General features: G+C 46.3%; 2 protein-coding genes across 5 annotated transcripts; both read left to right on the forward strand.

Annotated features, from left to right (window-relative positions):
- Window positions 1–6442: 6442 nt before the first annotated feature.
- Window positions 6443–11922, forward strand: ccn1l2 (cellular communication network factor 1, like 2). Of its 2 annotated transcripts, none has more exons than XM_056593040.1 (5): window positions 6443–6853; window positions 7226–7445; window positions 8327–8689; window positions 9371–9585; window positions 11470–11922. In XM_056593040.1, the coding sequence occupies exons 1-5, from the start codon at window positions 6779–6781 to the stop codon at window positions 11773–11775; spliced, it is 1179 nt and encodes a 392-aa protein (XP_056449015.1). In that variant the 5' UTR covers window positions 6443–6778; the 3' UTR covers window positions 11776–11922. The 2 variants fall into 2 exon arrangements, with proteins under 2 accessions (XP_056449015.1, XP_056449016.1); XM_056593041.1 differs by having other exon boundaries at window positions 7229–7445.
- A 5894-nt stretch (window positions 11923–17816) lies between these two features.
- LOC130384721 (LIM domain transcription factor LMO4-like) lies at window positions 17817–22392 on the forward strand. 3 transcript variants are annotated; one of them, XM_056593043.1, is made up of 5 exons: window positions 17817–18314; window positions 18977–19201; window positions 19875–19971; window positions 21169–21441; window positions 21757–22392. In XM_056593043.1, exons 2-5 carry the CDS (start codon window positions 18987–18989, stop codon window positions 21763–21765), a joined length of 594 nt encoding a protein of 197 aa, XP_056449018.1. In that variant the 5' UTR covers window positions 17817–18314; window positions 18977–18986; the 3' UTR covers window positions 21766–22392. The 3 variants fall into 3 exon arrangements, with proteins under 3 accessions (XP_056449018.1, XP_056449017.1, XP_056449019.1); XM_056593042.1 differs by having other exon boundaries at window positions 17817–18143; XM_056593044.1 differs by having other exon boundaries at window positions 17817–18143; window positions 18980–19201.
- The last annotated feature ends 390 nt before the right edge of the window (window positions 22393–22782 follow it).

The following is a 22782-nucleotide window of genomic DNA, read 5'->3' on the forward strand; positions in this document are numbered from 1 at the left end:
TTTGCTGAGATGCACCAGGTTCACTACGACTCTTAGTGATCCCATCAGAGGTCACACTCCCTTCCCCGCTACCATGCAGTCTCGCCTCAGACAAGACCCTTACCCCACAGTCTTCTTCTAGATGAATCAGTGCTCATGCTTGGTCTGGCAACAACTGGCAAATGAAAAGATTCAGCCTGATAATGAAGTTGTGCAGCACAGCATCATCAACGGCTTGTCTAGCCCTCTTACGATGACTTACGTTTATTACAATACCTTGTTCAACTTCACAGGACTATGTCCATAAATGTCTTGCAGAACCAACCGACTGTTCAGTGGCAAGAAAAACCTCCCAACGAGTCATTGGGGAAGCAAAGAACCCTATGGGTTGTGACATAGTAACACAATAATTAGATTACGACAATGGTAAAATGGTGCCTCACACATTGTTTAAATGGCTTATGTATATCTACATAAGCCATGTTTTTGATTAATTTAACACTTCATATCACTGCGTCTCTTCCCAAGAAAACCCTGATGGGATATTGTGCTTTTCGTGAATAAGTAATATATGGTCTGGCTGACCAGAAGGGGAAAAAAACTGCTATTCAAGTAGCCTCAGCCTCCTAAAGGAGGACATCAACTGTTAACATTTAGCATATCGCAGCCAAGATATAACGAGCCAAGAGCAAGCTTTCAGTCGTCCATCTTGTTTTCCTTCGGAGCAGCAGGTGTCACGACAGCAGAGTCCTCCCGGGTGGGGGAGGACACGAAGAGCTGTGCACAGACACGGGTTCTGTGTTTGGGCAAAGGTGACTGTCACCATCATTCACACAAAATCACTGTGATCCCCAGGGGGAGAGTGACGCACTGTGTAAGGAATTATTCAGAAGCTTTTGACAGGAGGGCATTGGGATAAAAAATAGTAAAATCAAACAAAATGACTAACCTTTGTCTGAAGTTAAACTTTGCCTCCACTGGTGGTTTGGTGGTCATTGTGGTGACCATTAGTGGGAAGGCGTGGTTATGGTTTTTGGAAGACCGATTCAACGCTTAGAAGAAGTTAACTTGTATCCCAAAATACAATCATACAGAATAAAACGACAAGCAAAAACAAGACGAGTCCACAAACAGGGGGCAGAACGAGGGAGTTACACGGATACATGGAACACAGGTGACCCAGAATGAGTAGCTAGCACAGGTGTCACACATTTAGCTAACGAGACACCGTAGACCTTTGATGCTTATGGGGCAGGACCGGGGAAAAGGGGAGGATAAACCACCACATCTGGTGGTTATAGCGTATCTGCTATTCTTGCTTGTTGTAATTTCTCCACATTAAAGCTAATTGTCTAGCTTGGCCATTTCATTCCACCTCAATCTATTTTGGTTTTTCCACCTCCGGGGCATTTACAACGGCCTCTCGATGGCTTGAAAGGCCCTTTGAATAAATGACCTCAAACAAGTTGAGTATCAGAGCAAACCGGCCCTGCTAAAATTAGACGGCAAAACACGGAATATTTGTCATCGGCTTTGCTGTTTGTGCATTCAACATTGCTACTGAACAAATATATGACCTTGCTTGGTTTGCTAAAGGAAATGGGTTAAACGTGAATGGTTTCAGGGTTTTTATGCAGTCGTTTGGTTAAAGGTTTTCAGCGCTCTTTCGTTCCCTCATGTAGTCCTACAACATCTCCCATAATAATCCAGTCCAACTGTCCGGCTCCCTTGCCCGAGTTGTTGGGTATTTTCTGAAGGCTTACGATACAGTGAGCTTTATGTCTGTTTGTGTCCCTCTGGTTTACTGCAAGGGAGCCTGGAAAGTATTTCTGTTTACGGCTCGACTGCGATAACATTTTCCCCTCCTGAATCACAGGCATGGCTGTGTAGCTTTGCCACCCTGGCCACGCCCCCTTTCCATGGCCCCGCCCCCTTTCCCCAACCGCCAAACAGGACTTTCTCTGTCAGCGGCTGCCTCCACACTAAAGTCCCTTTGAAATGCTAGTTTGTTTATTCCTCTCTTTAATATGAAACGCTCAGACCTGAAGTCATTTCACCTCGCTACAGGGACATGGCAACAGCATGATGGCAACGTTTTGACTTTATTGAATACAATACTTTTTTTTGTCTTCCTAATTCTGTAGAAGCTAAAATATATATTTGTAGGAGTTCTATCGGCACATTAATCATGTAGTTCAACACAAATACTAACTGTTCTGCTGTTTGGTTCACCGGGGCTAATGCGAGCCGCATCTGCTTGTCTCGTCTGACAGCTGCCAAATACCGAACACTACGTTGAACTGACAGTAGTTCGATTTATTTTTGCGGTATTTGAGGTATTTGAGGTATTTGATACCTCAATATGTGTAACAGAACACGCAACCTATCACCACTCTGTACAGCCCACAATGGTGTGTCAACGCACAACGTACCACAACCCCCGCCCTGGTGTGCCAGGTGTTCCTCTTGCATATCGGCTTCTCCGGTGGGTTATGGAAGACCTGCTCCTCCGGCAGCAAGGGGTGGAGGGGGAGGTGGGGCGAGGGGGAGGTGTGTACCTGCGGCGGTGCACACCTGTCAGTGCCCGCAACAACAACAATAGCCAGGTTATTAGTGGCTATGGGCTGTAACTAAAGAGGTCTACCAGCACCACCAGCGCCACCACCCTCCCTACCCCCGACCCCCTGTCATCACTCCTATTAGTCGAGCTGCTGGTGGAATGCGGTTGAGCGCTGGGCTTGCGCCAGGCTAAATGAAATGGTTCTTCTTATTGAGGGGAATGCAGAAGAGACCCACACCGCTCTGCCCTTCTCTTCGTCAGCAGGTCAAAGGTTAACCCCGCTCCCCTCCCCCCAATTCCTATCTCTCTCTCCCATCCCAAGATGCTTTAGGAGTGAGGTATGGCATGAGTGTACCAGGAGTTTTGGACAACACCGGCATGAGGAATGCGGTGAATTCGGTTTGTGTGCGTGCCCATGTGTGCATGTGTGCGTATCTGTGTGTGCGTGCCCATGTCAACATGCCTGAGTGTGTGTTACAGCCACACAAGACAGAGATGTTCCAAACTTTGTCACTGTTAGTCTGTTATTCAGCCTGTCTGGTATGTGAGTGACTAATGTAAACTTTGACAGACACTATATTCCCATTATTAGATTTTTCTATGGCCTTGTTGTGTCTGTTCTGGAATCAGTGGTTGATGCAGGCGTGACAACCGCTTCCTGTACACTGCGCACACACTTCCTGTTTACCCTGCTGGGAGATTAGGTCCCCAGTTCACATGATGCCAGGCGGCTGGTAGCCTGATTGAAACCAGATTACACCTAGTGCTAATGTTACTTTCACTGCATTTATATTTAGCAGAAGCTGTTATCCAAAGCTACTTACAGACCCAAGCCATTAAAGGAAGACTCTTCAACCTGGACCCTATTTCCCGATAAATTTTTGATCTAAGGGGCTAATGCAGACCAGTCATGAAACTGGTCCAGTATTGAGTCAATGTTTGCCAATGGCAAATAAAACAATACGATTTCAGAGCGAGACTTCTCCTTGAGCGAGACTTCTCCGTGATCGATAAAAAAAAAAAACCTCTGCAGTAACACTGTTACTACAGAGTAAAAAAAACGAATATTGCTACAAGGTAACGCTGTTATTCTGTAGGGATCTTCTCCATAATGTCAGAATATAATAATATATAATTTGTCTCCGGAGAGAAATGCAAGCCAATTTAGAGGACCTACATTGACAGGGCACTATTGCCTCAAGGATAACAATGTTGGATAACAATGTGGTCTCTCAATACTAGACAAATTGTAGTCCAGATTAGGCCCTTAAACCCAAAACATCGGAAAATAGGTTGAAATGATGAAAACCTTTTTGGAAACCTTGAGACCTGAGCAACCGGAGCCGGTAGGGGTTAGGAGCATCTGGGACATGCCTACAGGATTGAACCCAGTACCTTTTAAGGTAGACAAACACGGCAATGAAGTGACTATCTTGACCCACGTGTGTATTTGTCTGTTTGTGTATGGACTTGTAATGCGCTGTGTTTCAGTGTTTGTCTGTCTGTCTGTGTGTGTGTATGGGCCCCTGTGTGTGTGTGAGTGGTGACAGGATGGATTGCCGATGACCACCAACCTCCACATGTTTTGGAAATGTTTGCTGCTTTGCTGAAAATAACAAAAAAAACACGACAATGGCTGGCGCAGAGCCGAGGAGCTGGTTTCAAGGCTGCCCATAGGTGGAACCACACCCACACCCCCCCCGACCAACCCCTCACACCCACCCTCTTTCCCCCCACCAGGGCCACCCTGCCCACCCCCCCCCCCCCTCCCCATCCCAGCAGTGTCTGGTGTTTCCCTGGCCCGGCTGCACACATCCTGCCTTTGTGGGCCAGGAATGTGTGGAATCCACCCTGCTGGTTCTGCTGCTGCCCGACACGCTGCCTTCAGATGCTCTCCGACCCCTGGGCCTCCTCCTACCCCCCCACCCACCCTACAGCCACCCTCACCACCACCACCACCTCACCTACATGCACCCACGCATACCACCACCACCTCACCCACAGACACCCATCCTGACCACCACCTCACCTACCTGCTCTCCTGTGTCATAGGAGTTGGTGCTTTACTGTTTATAGTTTGTGGGCTCTACTGTTACGTATTTGTGCTCTACTGTTTCATTATAATCGGTGCTCTACTGCATCATTACAGTTGGTGCTCTGTTTCATTAGAGTCAGTGCTCTACTGCATCATTATAGTTTGTGCTCTACTGCATCATTAGATTTGGTGCTCTACTGTTTCATTAGAGTTTGTGCTCTACTGCATCATTAGAGTTGGTGCTCTGTTTCATTATAGTTGGTGCTCTACTGTTTCATTATAATCGGTGCTCTACTGCATCATTACAGTTGGTGCTCTGTTTCATTAGAGTCAGTGCTCTACTGCATCATTATAGTTTGTGCTCTACTGCATCATTAGATTTGGTGCTCTACTGTTTCATTTGAGTTGGTGCTCTACTGCATCATTAGAGTTGGTGCTCTACTGTTTCATTAGAGTTGGTGCTCTACTGTTTCATTCTAGTTTGTGGTCTACTGTTTCATTAGAGTTGGTGCTCTAATGTCTCATTAGAGTTGGTGCTCTAATGTCTCATTAGAGTTGGTGCTCTAATGTCTCATTAGAGTTGGTGCTCTAATGTCTCATTAGAGTCAGTGCTCTACTGTTTCCTTAGAGTCGGTGCTCTACTGCATCATTAGAGTTGGTGCTCTAATGTCTCATTAGAGTTGGTGACCTTCTTGTGTTTCCCAGTGTTCCCGTGATGACAATGGAAATGGGAAGTCTTTTTTTCACCAAATACATGGTCAACTTGTGAAACACACGCACACACGCACACACACAAATTATTTCCTGGAAAGCCGCCCGCTAGGAAAAGGAGACAGGATATCCTGAGGATAGCAGCTCTTGGTCCCTATTGGCCAATCCTAGAGAGCGCTCCACTGGCGTTGGCACGGAGGCCGTGGGATTGGTGGACGTTGGTGGATGTGTGTGTGTGTGTGTGATGTTGTTTTGAAGTGTACTGTTTTTATCATGCAAGCACCTGTCACACGAGGCAAAAGGACACCCTGGACATGGAGTGAGGCCTTGGGTAGGGCACACCTGTCTGTGTACCTGCGATTAAACCGACACCTGGCCTTCAAACACTTGACTTAGAGACCCTGATACAAGTTCACCCACTTGTGTCTCATGCTCTGGTCAGAGATATCCTCATCCTGATTGTTTATTTGTTATTATGCAAATCCTATTATTTAATTATTAAAATCGAACTTATTTGAGATTTTGATCATTCATACTCCAGTAACTTTTATGATTGTATCTAAACATTCATTTAATGTCATTCATACTTCCTGGAATAACCTGCAAATACTTCTAAACACAAACTGCACCCATAGTTCTCACACAACATTATTAGAAATAATGATCCATAATTGTTCTGTTTACTGCAGATAAGTACAGGATGCAATGGTGGTATTTTCACAAAAATTATATAGTTGAACTGCAGCAATACTTTAATTGAATACATAAACAGGATGGCAGACGTCATGCTTTTACCTTCCATGCGTTTCCGTGGTAACAGTCTGTATATTCAGGGCAACATACGGTCCTAGTCTATCCGTGACACACTCAGAACACACACACAGGATGGTGCCCAGGTGCGTGCACACACATGCACACGCACACACATTGATGGACATGCACGCGCACACATACACCACAGTGACACAGTGACACAGCTCTACTGAATACCTCCACATTCTCTCTCTCTCTCTCTCTCTCTCTCTCTCTCTCTCTCTCTCTCTCTCTCTCTCTCTCTCTCTCTCTCTCTCTCTCGCTCTTTTGCTCTCTCGGACTGGATGATGTCACACATGGGTGTTGCGGGAAGTAGGGAACGGGGCGTAGAGAGAGTGAGGGGGGGTAACGAGAGGGAGAGGAGGAGTTCCAAAGAGAGAGAGGTAAAGAGCGAGAGAGGTAGAGTGAGAGAGAGGGAGGACCTATAACTGGGCCGTCTTGTCCGACTGTGTGAAGCAGAGCAGAGTGGACTAAACCGGTACTAGTCCAGCAATAGAGCAGAACAGGACCAGCACTAGAACAGTACTAGAGCAGCAGAGACGACTTGAGCTGTGGGAAGATTTTCATCCCTCAGTTGAGGACAACATTGGACAACGTAATTTACATTTACAGCCGTTACTCCTGACTTACTTTTGTTTCTTCCTCCTGGTCCATATCTGTCTGTGGAGAGTTGAAGAGTCATGATGTGTTCTCACTCTGGGTCGAGGAGATTCCTCTCAGTGCTGCTGCTGCTGTCTGGGGCTGCGGTGGTGCTGGTGAGTCCAGCATGTCTCTCTGTTTCAGACTTTACTCTTCTTCATATATGTTCCGCTAACCCTAATTTTAGCGAAAAAATAAAAGCCAACCCCCGTAGTTTATCTTGGCGAGCTTTATCCAGTGTGTGGTTATTAGTTGTGTTTTAATGTATTTATTTATTTTGACTTGCGGTGATATGGTTACTTATTGTTGTATTTAGGTTCTATAATCTTCAAAAACGGAATTCAACATGTGTTCGATACCGAGTTCACCCTCTACGTATTTTCGCTCTCATATGAATTCACACCAACAATTTCTAGAATAGCGATTGTGACTAGCTGACTACGCATAACTTCCCCGGTTCTAAGATGACCTTTGACCCCGTGCATCAGCAGGCAGAGAGGAGCTGCCCGGCCGTGTGCTCCTGCCCGTCGACACCCCCCGCCTGTCCCCCATTGGTCAGCTGGGTTGCGGACGCATGCGGCTGCTGCAAGGTGTGCGCCGCGCAGTTTAACCAGGAGTGCGACGACGACTGGCCCTGCGACCACATCAAGGGCCTGCACTGCCACCTGGGGGCCCCAGGGGCCCGCGCCCTCAGGGGCCTCTGTAGAGGTGAGGAGCGGGGCCGGGGTCAGGGGTCAAGGGTCAGGCTTGAGGACCTGTTTACTAGAGTCTTACTGCTTTGTTATTGTTTGTGTTGAGCGCTGAAAACACCCCGACAACGTTGATATGTGGAAGGCATTGGAGGTGTAAATGAAACTGTGCTTTGGTGGGAGGCATAGTAGTCTGTTTGGCTAGATTGACATCGCCAGACCGATCAGGAAACGTCTATTGGTCTGGAACCTTTCTGTTTATCTTTAATTTCAAAGGGGCGTTATCAACGAGTGATCACTAAAACCAACATACCACCGAAACGTGTGACTCAGCGCGGCGCGCTGCTTTGATGAATTCAACTTTTACCAAATACTTTCGGAAGTACGCCGACACACTTCCTTATCCACAAAGGCTCTCGGAGCAGCTGTTTGATTTTCCTCTCGGGAAAATAGTTTGTGATAGTGTAATCGACAGACCATTCAACATCAGTGACAGACATTTGGTCATCTATTTATCGTATCACACCCGCCCCATATTACGTAAAGGGTGGACATTGGGCCATCCCAGGTCCAGGTAGGCTGGAAATCTGACTGAACGTGGGGAGGACTAGACCATCTAGTACAGCAACTAAAATATTCGTCTGGTTCCATCGCTAGTTTTACACTCATAGATTGAAAAAGATTCTGGGATCGATCCCCAAATGTCCGCAGACCAACGATTTTAAAAGAAACGCACACACTGGGTTCCATAGGACCCGCTTTGAGGGGCGTTGTCAACCGGAATAGCAGACTCATATTTTAAGGACAACTTCTCCCCCATCCAAAAACCTTACATATTTTAGTGTAAAAAGCAAAATGTTTGGATTCACCGGCCCTTAATGTGTAAATATGTGTGTCCAGCGGACCCCCAGGGACTCCCCTGTGAGTACAACGGGCGTATCTACCAGCACGGCGAGGACTTTCGGCCCAGCTGCACCAACCAGTGCAGCTGCATGAGTGGCATGGTGTGGTGCGTGCCCTTCTGCCCCCAACTCGGCGCCGTCCCCAACTGCGCCCGTCCCCGCCTCGCCACGTCCCCTGAGGGCTGCTGCCAGGAGTGGGTGTGTGACGATGACAACAGCATCCCCGACGAGCAGGCGGGGCCAGCGGCACACAGCGACCCCCCGATACTCCCTCACTTTCCCCCCAATCACATCAGCACCTGGTTCCTCCCTCCTCCGCCGCGGAACCACCATCAAGCCGGTGCACAGCTCAGCTTTAAAGGTACAGTACACCTTTAAAGTTACAGTACACCTAGTTCACTTTTAGAGGTACAGTACACCTGTAAAGTTAGAGGTCACCTAGTTCACTTTTAAAGGTACAGTACACCTGTTAAGTTACAGTACACCTAGTTCACTTTTAAAGGTACAGTACACCTGTAAAGTTATAGTACACCTAGTTCACTTTTAAAGGTACAGTACACCAGTAAAGTAACAGTACACCTAGTTCACTTTTAAAGGTACAGTACACCTTTAAAGTTACAGTACACCTAGTTCACTTTTAAAGGTACAGTACACCTTTAAAGTTACAGTACACCTAGTTCACTTTTAAAGGTACAGTATACCTGTAAAGTTACAGTACACCTGTAAAGTTACAGCACACCTAGTTCACTTTTAAAGGTACAGTACACCTTTAAAGTTACAGTACACCTAGTTCACTTTTAAAGGTACAGTACACCTGTAAAGTTAGAGTACACCTAGTTCACTTTTAAGTTACAATACACCTTTAAAGTAACAGTATACCTTGTTCACTTTTAAAGGCACAGTACACCTTTTTTACACATCTAGGAGTGAACTTTTGAGCATGAATTCATTAAAGTTAGAAGTTGTGACAAATGAGACAGGACTTAAACTTGCATTCCATTCGTTATTTTTTTGTCAATATCACTTTAATTGCGATCCTCAGAGGTGCTGACTACCCCAAGGGAAGAAGTGCTGCCGGGGGCAGCAGTGGACCCCACCTGCTTCCCTGTGACCACCAACTGGACGGAGTGCTCCTCCACCTGTGGGATGGGCGTTTCTAGCCGGGAGACCAATGACAACCTTGTTTGCCGCCTTGTTCGCGAGACCAGGCTGTGTGAGATCAGAAGCTGCGACGCTCAACCTCCCCCTGCCGGCAAGGTAACACTCTTAGTGATGTCGCAGGGCTATGGGGTCATGGCATGATGTGACAGCGGTGATGTCAAGGTAGTGAGGTCTTGGCATGATGTCACTGCGGTGATCTCAAGGTAGTGAGGTCTTGGCATGATGTCACTGCGGTGATCTCAAGGTAGTGAGGTCTTCGCATGATGTCACTGCGGTGATGTCAAGGTAGTGTGTTCTTGGCATGATGTCACTGCGGTGATGTCAAGGTAGTGAGGTCTTGTGCTGCCTATGAAACGGTCAAAGTTTCCGGGAGGTTCGGAGGTTCGGACCTTAAGCTTGGAGGAAAGTGCTTTAGACACTCTCTTCGGTCTGAGTTTTTCGTGAGTGTTTCGTGCAGTAGTAAAGCTACCCGTGTCCTCCGAGATCACGTCACAACAATGGCTGCCGATTTCATTGATAGACTAAAGTGAACTTGCAGCAAGCACTAAGAGGCGAGCTTAACACCCATTCTAACATTTGCATTACGATCAATTATAGCTTACAGTTATAAACATCAACTTATAAATACTCGCTCATGTTCAACCATCGCATGCAGTCCTAATAACTGATTCAGCAAAGAGGCACAAAGGTCCCTGTGGGCATCCATACTTGTGGTTGTATGAAGTCTCGTCTCCAGAAAGATCTGTTATCTGGTATTATGTCATAGCCTATGAAGTTCTAAGGGGCGTTTCCTGAACACTCTTATTTTGGAAGAAGCGAAGGTTTACGTACAGACACGTAAGAGCTTCCGAACCAGCGAGCTGTTTTGAAGGCGGCGTGGAGTGGTGTCACAGCGGTGATGTCAATGGAGTGATATCATGGGGTGATGTCACGCGTCTTGTTCTGTTGCTCTTTAAACAGCACCCCCTCTGGCCTCTTATTCTTTTTTTGTATCTTCTCTTTCTCGTTTGATTTGCACGGTGCATAGTTCTATATGTGAATTCCCCTTTAGGGATGTATTTAGGTAGTTATCTTTTTTTAGTCTGCAGTGCACTTTCATAAGCAATAACCAACTTGGCAGGATAGTCTACTGCTTTGGTTAAACCTTTAATTATAGTTGTAACACTTTATTACAGACCTTTCACATGCCACCTTATTTGCAAACTGTAAAAAAATGGATAAATACACAAGCAGTGGTGGAAAAAGGAGAGCCAACGCCCCCTTGATACCCTTATTACTGCAATAAGGCCATTGCCAGGGGGATGAAGAAGTCTGAGTCAGCAAGAAAAAGTTAGCAATGCTGCTTAGAGTGTATATTTAGCAAACACAATGGAAATGGAAACATAGAAAATGATTAATTATCTGTCATTTCTTCATGATTGTAAATTAGTTTCATTTCAAAAACAAAATCCCACGTGCAACCTGCAGTGCCCTCGCGTGCCACCGGTGGAACCCATACCAAAGTTGAAAAACAGGGGTCTAGTGGTTAGGTTGTTGGACCCACCTGCCTAAATGCTTCTTGGGTGACGTCGAACCCCAATGTCCACAGTATACAGTATACAGTCGGCATCCCTGAGCTCAAACGCCCCTAACCCCATCCTCGTACTTAATGACATCTCAATCCACTGTACAGTACACTCTAAGTCACTTTGAACAGGAGTGTCCGCTAAAATGCCACAACATCCAACAAATGACCTGTTTGTGAATATTGTGCTACACCCTAACTGCTCCTGACGCGGTGGAGTCAACCAGGCCTTGCCTGGGCCTTGCCTGGGCCTTGCCTGGGCCTTGCCTGGGCCTTGCCTGGTAGACTCCGCCGTCGGTGTGTGGATGTCTGCATGAATGGTGAATGTCAGGCAATATTGTAAAGTGTTTTGGATAAAAGTGCTACATAAATGCATTCCATTTAACATTTACTAATTTCGTGCTTGTGTTGTCCAGCGGGGGAGGAAGTGCCAGCGGACGGTGCGACCTCCGGACGCCGTCAGCCTGACCTTCGCCGGCTGCAGCACGGAGCAGCGCTACCGGCCGCGCTACTGCGGCGCGTGCTCCGCCGGCCGCTGCTGCACGCCCTCCCTGTCGCACACCGTCCGCATGCGCTTCCGCTGCCCCGACGGGGAGACCCTCTCTCGGGACGTCATGTGGATCCAGCGCTGCCGCTGCCAGAGGAAGAGCTGCTCCGCCGGACCCGAGCCCTGGGGGCACCCGGTCAGCCTCCACAACGACATCCACACCTTCCAGGTGTAAAGGCCGGCCCCGACCGCCCGGCCCGGATGGTTGGATGGATGGATGACCCCGCCCTTCTTATCTAACCATGGAGCGATGTCGTGCCCCACCTCTGTCCCCAATCCCCCCCCTTACCAGGGAGTCTGAGACCCTCCCTCAGCAGCTAAAGACAACTCACTGTACATTTCCAAATTGACAATTCATTGTTTCTCTGATGACCCAGGCTGCTGCCCATCAATGCAGAAAGCATTCCAGCAACCCTCACCCCTCCCTTTCGCCCCTGACTCCTCCCTTCCCTCACCCCTCTAATCACCCCTCACTCCTCCCATCACCCCTCACTCCTCCCTCCCCTCAGCCCTCCCTTCCCCCAAAACGCTAGCACACTGGCTTGCACTTTGAGCTCCCTACTGCGTTGACATCAGTGTGCTGCAACGATGACGACACCACGTTTCGGTGACACCACCGAGCCTCGATGACGGCAGCGTACCCGCAGGATGTCAGTGTGCTATGATGACCTCGCTGTGCTGCGATGACGCCAGCGCACCACAGTGGCATCCATGGGTTGCAACGATGACATCAGCGTGCTACAATGATGACATCAAGAATCTGAAATGGTTACAAGCTGATCCGGCAGAAAAGCTTCCACTGAAGTTTATTTATTTATGTTTTTGTTTTTGTTACATTTCTTTTGGTGGTTTTTTTGGTGGTTGCTTCTGTAGAGAAGAGAAGGGATGTAAATTTGTAACCGACACGTGACGATTCGTCACCAATGCATGTCTGTAAAGATCGTTCTGTTTTTTTACGTCCATAAATGTTGAGGAATACGTCGATAAGATGTATCAGAACAACTGAAGCAACCACACATTCATCGTGGTGGTGATTGTATTTGAACTGTTTATGTATCTGCATTTTGTGTCTGGGTCTGCATTTCTTTATGTGCAATGCGTGCGTGTGTGTTACTGATGAAGAGATCATAGATGACATGAGACTGTGTTATGATCGTAGTATTAGAGTACGTATTATGATAGAGGTTTGGACGTCAAGTTCTGAAGCAATCATGGACATTACCCCATTTTTCGGGGTGACCTAAGTTTGAATGGCTTTCGAAGTGTAGTTAATTTACTTCCTGCATATAACACTTTCTAAAGGGAACACTTTTGTCTTAATTTTGAATAACTAATATTTTAAATAAAATAATAATGTTTTTTCTTCTGTGAATTGTGTATGTCCGAGATGAGGCTCTTGAGCTGAGCTAGTAGCTATGTCTTGTTACTTTATGGCCTCTTGTCTCTTTTAATGAACCTCTTTCTGGAGGATTTTCAACGACGTGACTGAAATATCTGTATTCAATTAATCTTCATTAAATGAATACGCACTTACAGACTGTTAAATTTTTTATGAAACACTGTACTAGGATAGGTTTGTTTAATGTGCCTATAATTAAACAAAAAGCACACCTTCCTAATCGAATGGCTCCTGAGAAAAGTGGTATTTATGAAAATAACTATGAAAAATGAGTTGGGTCATCTTGTGGAGATATAAAATGATATGGTACGCTTGGTTTTGAACAGGACTGAACGGTATCTAGGTTGTAAGCGTGTGTTAAATGGTCTCAGATTAGAATATGTTTTTGCTAATATCTTCCAACCGGATTTGGCAAGAGTGAAGAGAGCCCGAGCATTACTGCGATTGGCTGGGGACTTTTGACAGTAAAGGGTTGCGACCATAATTGGAAATTAATCACTGCCCAGCCAATGCTAGACTATTATTCATTGTGAATGTATCAGGGGGCTAGGATGTACAGTCCCCTCATTGTGTCTGCTTAACTCTCTCTTACACAATACTCAGGCTGGCCTTTCACCACAAACATCGAGGCAGGCTCTGAAATTCCGCACCTCGTCTCCCCAGACCCAAACATACGTCACCCTCCCACTTCGACCCCTCCTCCCTGGGCCTGTCTGGAGGTATCTGACCTTCCAGAGGTCTGGCTCCACATTTCCGCCGGGTTGTCTTGGCTTCGCCCGCCACGAGAGTGTATGTCGTGTCGAAATGTTAAGCAATGCTGAGGTCTGTGCATGTTAAGAGTAAAGAAGTCAAAGGGACGTGTCATTGAAACAACTGCCGAAAGGCTTAAAGGGGACGTATTATGAAAACAACACTTTTCCTGGGATTTGGGGTGTTGTTTTTTCTGGTGCTCCCACACGCATACAAACTTTGAAATAAGTCTGTACATGATTTTTTGAGTGAGATAAACACGGATAAGGACCGTTTCGTCCGGTCCTGGAGGTGTTTCGTCCGTCAATGGGTCCATCGCCTCTGGGTTTCGAATCCGGAGTGCTCCGGGAGAAACGGAGCAATAACACCAGAAATCAAGGCGGCAGTATAGAGTCAGAAGTCAGACCATTCGCGAAAATAAAGTAGTAGAGTAGTATAATATCTGATATGCATATATATTGTATTTAACGTATTATTCTATATACCTGACCTTTTTATTTTATTGTTCCCCTGCTTTGGCAATGAGTTGTAACTGGTCATTTAACAACATTTTGAGGAGATAATCTGCGGGTTGGTGAGGGGTGTCACTGTCACATGCCACCGCCGCCTAGGCCTACACTTTTTGCCCTTTTTTTTGCCGATTTCAGATGACACAAAGCAAAATCATCTCTACAGATGCCCTGTTTGCCATTGTCGATGTCGCTAATTTGTGAAACGACAGTCACTGCCCTCTAGAGGATGTATTGCGTAACATCCATAACAACGCTGAAACCGGACGGAGGTATGAAGGGTAGTCCCGGAGACACCGTTTGTTACGGACGGACGAATTTCGTCCGGATCCGGAGGTATGAATCGGCCTAAAGGGATTGTACTCCCGGAGCTGAGCTGCCGGACTGCCGCCGAGCTACCTCTTCCGGACATCTGGCCGCCGTTGAAGCCGTCTGGCCGCCACCAAAGCTGGCGGCATTCCGACAGCTCCGTCGGTGTACTCCGGGAGCTGAACTGCGGCCGAAGCTTTCCGGCTGCTCCGGCGGGTGTTCTCCGGGAGCTGAACTGCCGCCGAAACTGGCAGGTCCGGCGGGGGTAGGTCTCGGTGGCAGTCCAGCAGCTCCGGTGCGGGGAGCTCGGCGGCAAGTCCGGCAGCTCCTCTCCCGGGGGCCGAGGCGCTGCATCCCATTAGGCATACCAGGCAATTGCTTGGGGCCCCGCAATTGCTTGGGGCCCCGGGCCACTACTAGGGGGCCCCCTAGAGCCAAAAACAAAACAAAAAAAAAACGCTCCATTGGGCAGAGTGGGGCTGTGGTTCAGTCTGACAGCTCATTGGTCAATGGGCAGCAGCTCATTTGCATTAAAGCTACAGACACCAGAAACAGCGCATTCTGGAGGGACTGAAACAGAGGGGAATAGCGGTAGGCAAGATTTTTTTCCTAAAAGCTATTTCCAGCAAAAAGCTTCAAAAACATGTTTTCTGGAACTCAAATACTATGTTTACTTGTTGGGAAAAGACCATAATATGTCTCCTTTAATGTCCCTGTATAAACCCTAGAAGGAAGCCGTAGACAAGTTGGTTTGTGTTTGTACGTTCTCGACCCGGACAGGTTCCTGAAACCCAGATGGCATATTCGCCATCACCATGGTGACCTCTCGACCAGTAGCTGACGTCATCACCTTAACCACCAATGGCTTGGACTCTGACCTAACTCTAGTTCTGATTGGATATGGGTTATTTTATGAATAACAACAATATGAACAGCCTTTTTAGGTGTAACGAAGTTACAAACCAAGAAAAACAACCATGTTCTTTCCAGACAAAGGTTTTCGGTTGTGGCAAAAGCTTTCCAATGTGAGACTGGTACGAAAGGAAGGCACCGGCATAGTAATGTGTTTTTCCCTTAAAGGTGACGTTTTGCCGTTTTGAATATCTGCCTCTTCTGACATCACAAGTGGGCGTGTCCACCTAGACTTGTGCGGATAGATCATTCTACCAGCCTACCACGTGGACTGTAGCAACCCTTGCTCATCTATCCGTCATACATATAGGTGGACACGCCCACCTATGATGTCAGAAGAGGCAGATTTCCAAAACGGCTTGTAATGGCTAATAATACTCACACCTGGTGGTATAATATGTCACCTTTGACATATACAATTAAACGGAGGACCTTTGAAGTGCACGTCCCTCGTTAACTAAGTGAGGGCCACCTGGCCTGTAGACTGGCTCTAATTGACAGGGACTCAGGTGTCAGGTGTTGCGTTGTTACGAGACAGCCCAACACCTTCAGTTATCCCTTCAGATCCTCTTTGTTCTCATACTTTGTTGGTGTTGTTGGTATTCTCTTTGTGTGGCGGGAACGGGAAAGACTTCCCCCATTTTGTTTTATAAGTCCTCTTTTTTGTGACACAACAGGGCTTAAATTATATATTTCTAATTGAGGCTAATGATGGATACAAATGCCCCATCATATTCACGCACAGAACCCGTCTGGTGTTCTGCAAGTTCGCAGAGAAGATATAATGGGAAATTTGTTGAAATTTAATAATTCTAATTGTTTTAATTGTTTACAGTTCCTAACATCTATTTAGCGACTGTGCTGTATGTCTTCTACAATGCTTCAGAGGCTAGCTTTGTATCGGTCTGACCTTTGTACTCGTCGAGATTCATGCTTGGGAACTGGGCCTACACGTGTTTTCTGGCCCTATCAATGGGCTGTGAGTTTCAACATGATCTCGACAGAGGAAGGGGAGATTGAATCGGAAATGGACAGGTCCACTATAAGAGAGGAAGGAGGACGAGGCTGTCAGACGAGAGCGAAACTAGTCCCAAACACTTTTCCTTTTCACCTGTCACATCACACACATGACAACAACATCTCTTGCACCTGATTACCACAGATGTGTGTTGCTTTGTGAGCGGAAGTGTTAATGAATTTATACTAATTCGATACGAATTTACACACACACATGTAGGCCAGAGGCCTGCCTACAAATCTCAACAAAGTCATGTCCCTTTATTTAAGATACAGGATTTGGAGAATTAAAAATAAAATAATTCTAAATTAATTTGTAACGTTATTTTGATAATGCTCTCAAATTGACTATCGTGTATATAAAGGCGGGTAGGTCTTATTCCAAAGGGGCCTATGTGCCCGCATAGGCACAAGATGAATAGTTAAATATAAACACGCCTACCTAATTTAACTAGCGAAGAAAGGACCAGCTGGCCGAATGTGACTATATGCTGCCCCCTATTGGACATCAGCAGGAAATACCACACACACACACACACACACACACACACACACACACACACACACACACACACACACACACACACACACACACACACACACACACACACACACACACACACACACACACACACACACACACAAACGACCACACTTACACAACCACCGCACACAGGCGCGCGCGAGCATGCACCCAACAAATACACACACGCATTGACACACGCACACACACACACACACACACACACACACACGCACGCACGCACGCACGCACGCACACACACACACACACACACACACACACACACACACACACACACACACACACACACACACTCACTCACTCACTCACTCACTCACTCACTCACTCACACGCACACACGCACACAGAACAGTCAAAAGTCGCAATACAATGTGTTAAACCTATAATTAATTGACTTGACTTCGACTTAATTCGTTTTTAATTTTCTCCTTTTCCTTCAAACATGCAGACAGAGACGCATGCACAAAAAGCACGCACTCACATATATATTGACCATCTTCCTGAATTAGCATAATAACAAACAACAGTTATGGACCATCTGTTCAGAGACATGAAAAGGATTCCTTTCACCAGTTTCGCGATTTACAGACGAAGCAGCAGCAGGCGATATGCCAGCGGAGCTCAAAGCATTTGAATAATAAGTCACTATGATGAAGCCATAAATCATGTTGACTACAAATCACGCCCACTCGGTTCCTATTGGCTGAAGAACGTTTCAAGCTTGCGACGTCACCGCTAAGCAATTTAAATAGCGGCTTGCGCAACGGGATGAATAGTTGAGCTGTCACACGCATTAACAAGAGTTGCGGAGGTTGTGCGCTCTTTACAGACAACAAACCCTCGTTTTGTATGTTAATAACCGTCTAATAATGACTTGCAAAGTATAGGTACTGTAACGGGATCTGACGTCGTGGAGACTTTGCTCAACTCTAGTCCGCTCAGCTTTTCCAGCTCATTTACCGGAGCAGATCTGAAGATATGGAATTTATAACAAAACGAACAAAGCTATGGTTATATAACTAAACGGACCAGAGCCTCTCAGTTTGTTTGTTTGTTTGTTAGGTTTTTGGGCTTCTCAACCGCAGGATTTCTGGAACCTCAAGGTATGCTCCCGCTCTCTGTGCATGCGTAAAATCCTAAGATCTCCAGACGCGTTTTACGCAAAGCGCGTGAAATGTCCCGTGATGAACAGCAACATGGCACTTCTATTCTCGTGGGGCAAAATTTCATATCGCGGCTGTTAGTCATGATACGGTGACATATTACCACCATCGGTCTGTATATAACTCATTTTGATTTATTTAGTAAAATGTTTGCCATAAAACAACTCTTTGCATGACTGAACGCCTTTATAATATGTAGTAGCTGAAGTAGCTTACGATGGTATGATGGTTCGGTTTGAGCACGTTGTCCAGACTGAGTTGGTCCACGATGTTTAAGTCATCCTCGCCAAAGTCCTGTGAATATGATTTAGTGGTTGTTTCCATGGCTATGTCTTCAGTAACCGACCATGTAGACACAGGACAACACTTCATCTTGGATTCAATCACCAAACTGTATTCATACAGGGCCAAACCTGCATACAAAGTGTTTAACAAGTGAAAACACACGACATTTAATTACGTTAAAAAAATCCATAACGGCTCTTAACCACAGCGATGCATTTCAGAGGTTGAATCAAACACAAACGATTGAAGACTACTTCGAAGAAACAATACAGGAAGAACATGAGTAAAAAAGAAAAAAAAATGTATATGCTTATATATGATATCTGAGAGAGTATTATATACCAAAGATATTTAGCAAACTGCTTGACTGGAAGAAATATAAAAGCTCAAGTTATGTTTCAGTGTGTTCCAGGCTCTTGTGGTTCCGAGAAACCTTCATGTCCCACCTGGGGTGAACAAAGTCTTATGTTACGTTATGTGATCATCAGCAGCTCCAGGATGGTGAACAGCCAGGCCTCCAGCCTGCCTCCCAGCTCCAGGGTGTGTGCTGGCTGCGGGGGAAAGATCTCAGAGCGCTTCCTGCTCTTCTCCATGGATCGCTACTGGCACACGCGCTGCCTCAAGTGCTCGTGCTGCCAGGCCCATCTGGGGGACATCGGTTCCTCCTGCTACTCCAAGGGGGGCATGATCCTCTGCCGCAGCGACTACCTCAGGTATACAACACGTAGAATAATGAGCAAGAACCGAACCGCAGCTGGAAACAGAATATTTAATAAATCCATGTCCGAAAAGATGTACAAAGAAGTACAACGCGTTCCTGCCCCCTTGTTAACTTCATTGAATCATTGTATTTATTGTATTGTATGATACAAACTGAAAAAAACATTATAAAGGGTATTTTACCATTCTATTCTGGGCTTTTGTAAGTAATGGCTCATGTCACTGTTATCATATCTCTGATTGGATCCGACAGGGTTCAATGATCCCTATTGTTCGAATAGATTTATGTTTGGGGGTTATCTATCTATGTATTTGTGTGTCTGTCAGCCTTTTCCTTGTTCTCTGTTCTTGCCTTTTCCTTGTGAATGCCGGGGTCATGCACTCCTGTATATCGTTTTATCCTGATCATATTTGAGGCAGGATAGTGTGGTGATTAGGGTGTTTCGACTCCCAGCCGAGAGATACTTGGTTTGATTCCCAATGTCCACAGTCAAATCTGTACGCATTCCTTATCAAAATGACCCCTAATCCCTGCTTCTACATAACATGAGTCTGAAACCACTTTGGGTGTAAGCGTCGGCTCCATGACTAAACACTAACTAGGATTTTTTTGAAGCATGTTGTGGTTTTCTCATGGACGATCTCATTCTTGCGTTGTGTTTGCAGATTGTTTGGTCACAGCGGGGCTTGTGGCGCGTGCGGACAGTCCATCCCGGCCAATGAGATGGTGATGCGGGCACAGGGGGACGTGTTCCACCTCAAGGTGAGAGGTCGCAGACCTGACACCCACTTCCTGTTGACCTAGACGACGTGTGTTAAGGCGATGATCCCCGGGGTGTCAATCTATGTCACTATGTGTGTGTGTGTGTGTGTGTGTGTGTGTGTGTGTGTGTGTGTGTGTGTCTGTGTTTGTGTGTGTGTGTGTGTGACGTGTGTGTGTGTGTGTGTGTGTGTGTGTGTGTGTGTGTGTGTGTGTGTGTGTGTGTGTGTGTGTGTGTGTGTGATGTGTGTGTGTGTGTGTGTGTGTGTGTGTGTGTGTGTGTGTGTACATCATATAGGTAGACACACGTCAGTAGTCATGTATACGATTAAGTCGATATCTTTAGAAGTAAGACACCATCAAGTGGTTTATCCGACCATATAAACAGAGTCTGTTGTTGTTCCGAAGCGTGAAGGTCCCCGACTATTTTATTCTCAGATGGCAGAGTGACCCCCCAGGGCTTGAGAATCGGTTGAGTTTTTTTTAGTTGAATGAAGCTCCCGTCAGGAGCGTGACAACAGCCCCGCCCTGTTTATTTAAGATAATAACGTATAAGATAAGATTATATTTTATTGATCCAAATAGGAAGTTCTTAAATTGCACAAAATACGCAACGGCTGAGTAAAAAAAAGAAAAGGAAAAGGATGAAAGACAAAGAGATGACCGAAAATGTGTCCATAGACACAATAGGATTAGGAGTAGGGAACTTGCCGAGACACATTTAAACAGAAGAACATAGATGGTAGAAAGAAGTAAGCTAATGTTCTGTGTGTTGTGCAAGTATTATAAAACATTTTCAGTGGCGAAAATGTGGTAATTTATCTTATGACGGACACCGCTTTTATTGAACTATTCATTTCATCTGCTCGCTTTGGTTTTCAGAAGAAAATGTCAATGCGAATGAATACGTTACTGATCCATATGGTTGGATTTCTACAAATGCACGCACACACACACACACGCACACGCCCGCACGCACACACACAAACTTAAACTCACACTTATTGTTGTTTTTACAATTGTGCTCTAACCCTTCCTGCTGTTTTCGGGAGTTTACTGCTCACGTGAGATTGTGGTCTTCAGGGATGTTGTGTGATGTGGGCCTGCAAAGGCTAGGAGAGACACTAGCTGTAAGGAAGGGCTGTACGAACCAGCCGGACTTGACTTGACCCTGACCTGAGCTCTCTGTCTTGCTCTCAGTGTTTCAGCTGTGCAACGTGTCGGAACCGGCTGGTACCGGGGGATCGCTTCCACTACGTCAACGGAACCATCTTCTGTGAACACGACCGGCCCGGTAACACTCTGGTCGCTAACCACGATCGCCCCGGCAACGGACACCTTGGTAACCTGCACCACGATCGGCCCGGCAACGGCCTCCTCGGCAACCGCCACCACCACGATCGCCCCGGCAACGGTCTCATCGGGACCCACCTGCCCCAGCTTCAGAGCAGCTCGGTGCTGACGGACCAGAAGGTGAGCCCCATCTGTCTGTAAAGGTCTGGGGGAGTTTGGGCCTCCATTATCACAGTTCTGTTGTCACCGCTGATTGGTAGAAATCCGTCAACCAAGGTAGACCGAAAACCTTTGGTTTTATTAAAAACATCATCGGTAAAAATAATTTACGATATACATCATAAGTTAAGAAATTTAGTTTCAGCAGTGTTTTCACAAATCTGCCAAGCAGGGTTTTCTTCCCCTATAGGTGGCAGCAAACTCACCATTCCTTCCTTGAATATTGCTACTTTAATTTGTACTCGTCTCTTAAACTTCTAATCTTGCTGCCGGCAGGTTTGTTGAGTGGCACGGGGAACGGCTTGGACACAAAACCGGAAGCGCTTGTTGTGGTCATGGACTCTCATCTTCACTCAACTCCGACCTCACCAACCAGATGGACCACCCTTCATTTTTTACGACCCCCTTTTGTGCTTGTAGTAGACGTGAAGGAGGGTGTGTTGCTGTGTGTGGACTACAGTCAGATACGGATGTTGGGGAGCAACGCAACATGGGGGCAGACGGACAAGACAACCCATGAACATGAACAGACCAAGAAAAAGACTTATAACTGAAAAATATGGCTAGCCATAATAGCCATTCGTGATCTCAAACTCTCCTGATCTACAATGTTGTATGACTTATATTGTAAATGGTAACCCCTTTTTCAAACAAATCTAGACATTTACACGCACAAATATACACACATAAACACGCACACACATACATCCAAACACATACAGTATATGTGACATGAGGATGTCAAATATGAACGATTGTTTTTTATGGTATTTCACACTGTTCTGTATTTCTGTGTGTGTTTGTGTGAATGTAAGAGGGAGAGAGAGTGAGAGAGAGAGAGAGAGAGAGAGAGAGAGAGAGAGAGAGAGAGAGAGAGAATCATGTACAGTGAAAAATATCCTATTAAAAAGATTTTACTGCAACATGACTTTCATTGGACGGAAATCACTCGCATTTGCAAGCACTTTAGTTATGTCTACTTTGGGTTAAAGTCATATTCTCTCTCTCTCTCTCTTTTTTTTTCTCTCTTTCTCTCCCTCGTCCCATGGTGAAACCATGGCTGATTACCCTCTGGAATGGAGTTAAAGGCTCGAGGTCTGACCGTTTACCGAAGCAATTAAACATGAGCCTGGATCTGTGGTGGCGAAGGGCGGGGGGCTTATTCCGGGACTGGGTCTTTCACTGGTTGGTTGGGTGGCTTGATGGGTGGGTGCCCTGGTGGGCTGGTTAGATGGTTGACTGCCTGGCTCCGATAAATTGTAATTTGAGCGCAGCCTAATTAAAGCGTTGTGTGCTGCCCGG

Source organism: Gadus chalcogrammus, chromosome 6 (assembly GCF_026213295.1).
Source record: "Gadus chalcogrammus isolate NIFS_2021 chromosome 6, NIFS_Gcha_1.0, whole genome shotgun sequence".
In the NCBI taxonomy this organism is placed as follows: domain Eukaryota; kingdom Metazoa; phylum Chordata; class Actinopteri; order Gadiformes; family Gadidae; genus Gadus; species Gadus chalcogrammus.

Bases quoted from the DNA above. Each gene is read 5' to 3' on its own strand.
- LOC130384721 (XM_056593043.1), top strand. From the start codon at position 18,987: ATGGTGAACAGCCAGGCCTCCAGCCTGCCTCCCAGCTCCAGGGTGTGT. The intron at 19,202-19,874 runs GTATACAACACG...TTGTGTTTGCAG, and splicing joins TGCCGCAGCGACTACCTCAG to ATTGTTTGGTCACAGCGGGG. The intron at 19,972-21,168 runs GTGAGAGGTCGC...TCTTGCTCTCAG, and splicing joins GGGACGTGTTCCACCTCAAG to TGTTTCAGCTGTGCAACGTG.
- ccn1l2 (XM_056593040.1), top strand. From the start codon at position 6,779: ATGATGTGTTCTCACTCTGGGTCGAGGAGATTCCTCTCAGTGCTGCTG. The intron at 7,446-8,326 runs GTGAGGAGCGGG...ATGTGTGTCCAG, and splicing joins CCTCAGGGGCCTCTGTAGAG to CGGACCCCCAGGGACTCCCC. The intron at 9,586-11,469 runs GTAACACTCTTA...TGTGTTGTCCAG, and splicing joins AACCTCCCCCTGCCGGCAAG to CGGGGGAGGAAGTGCCAGCG.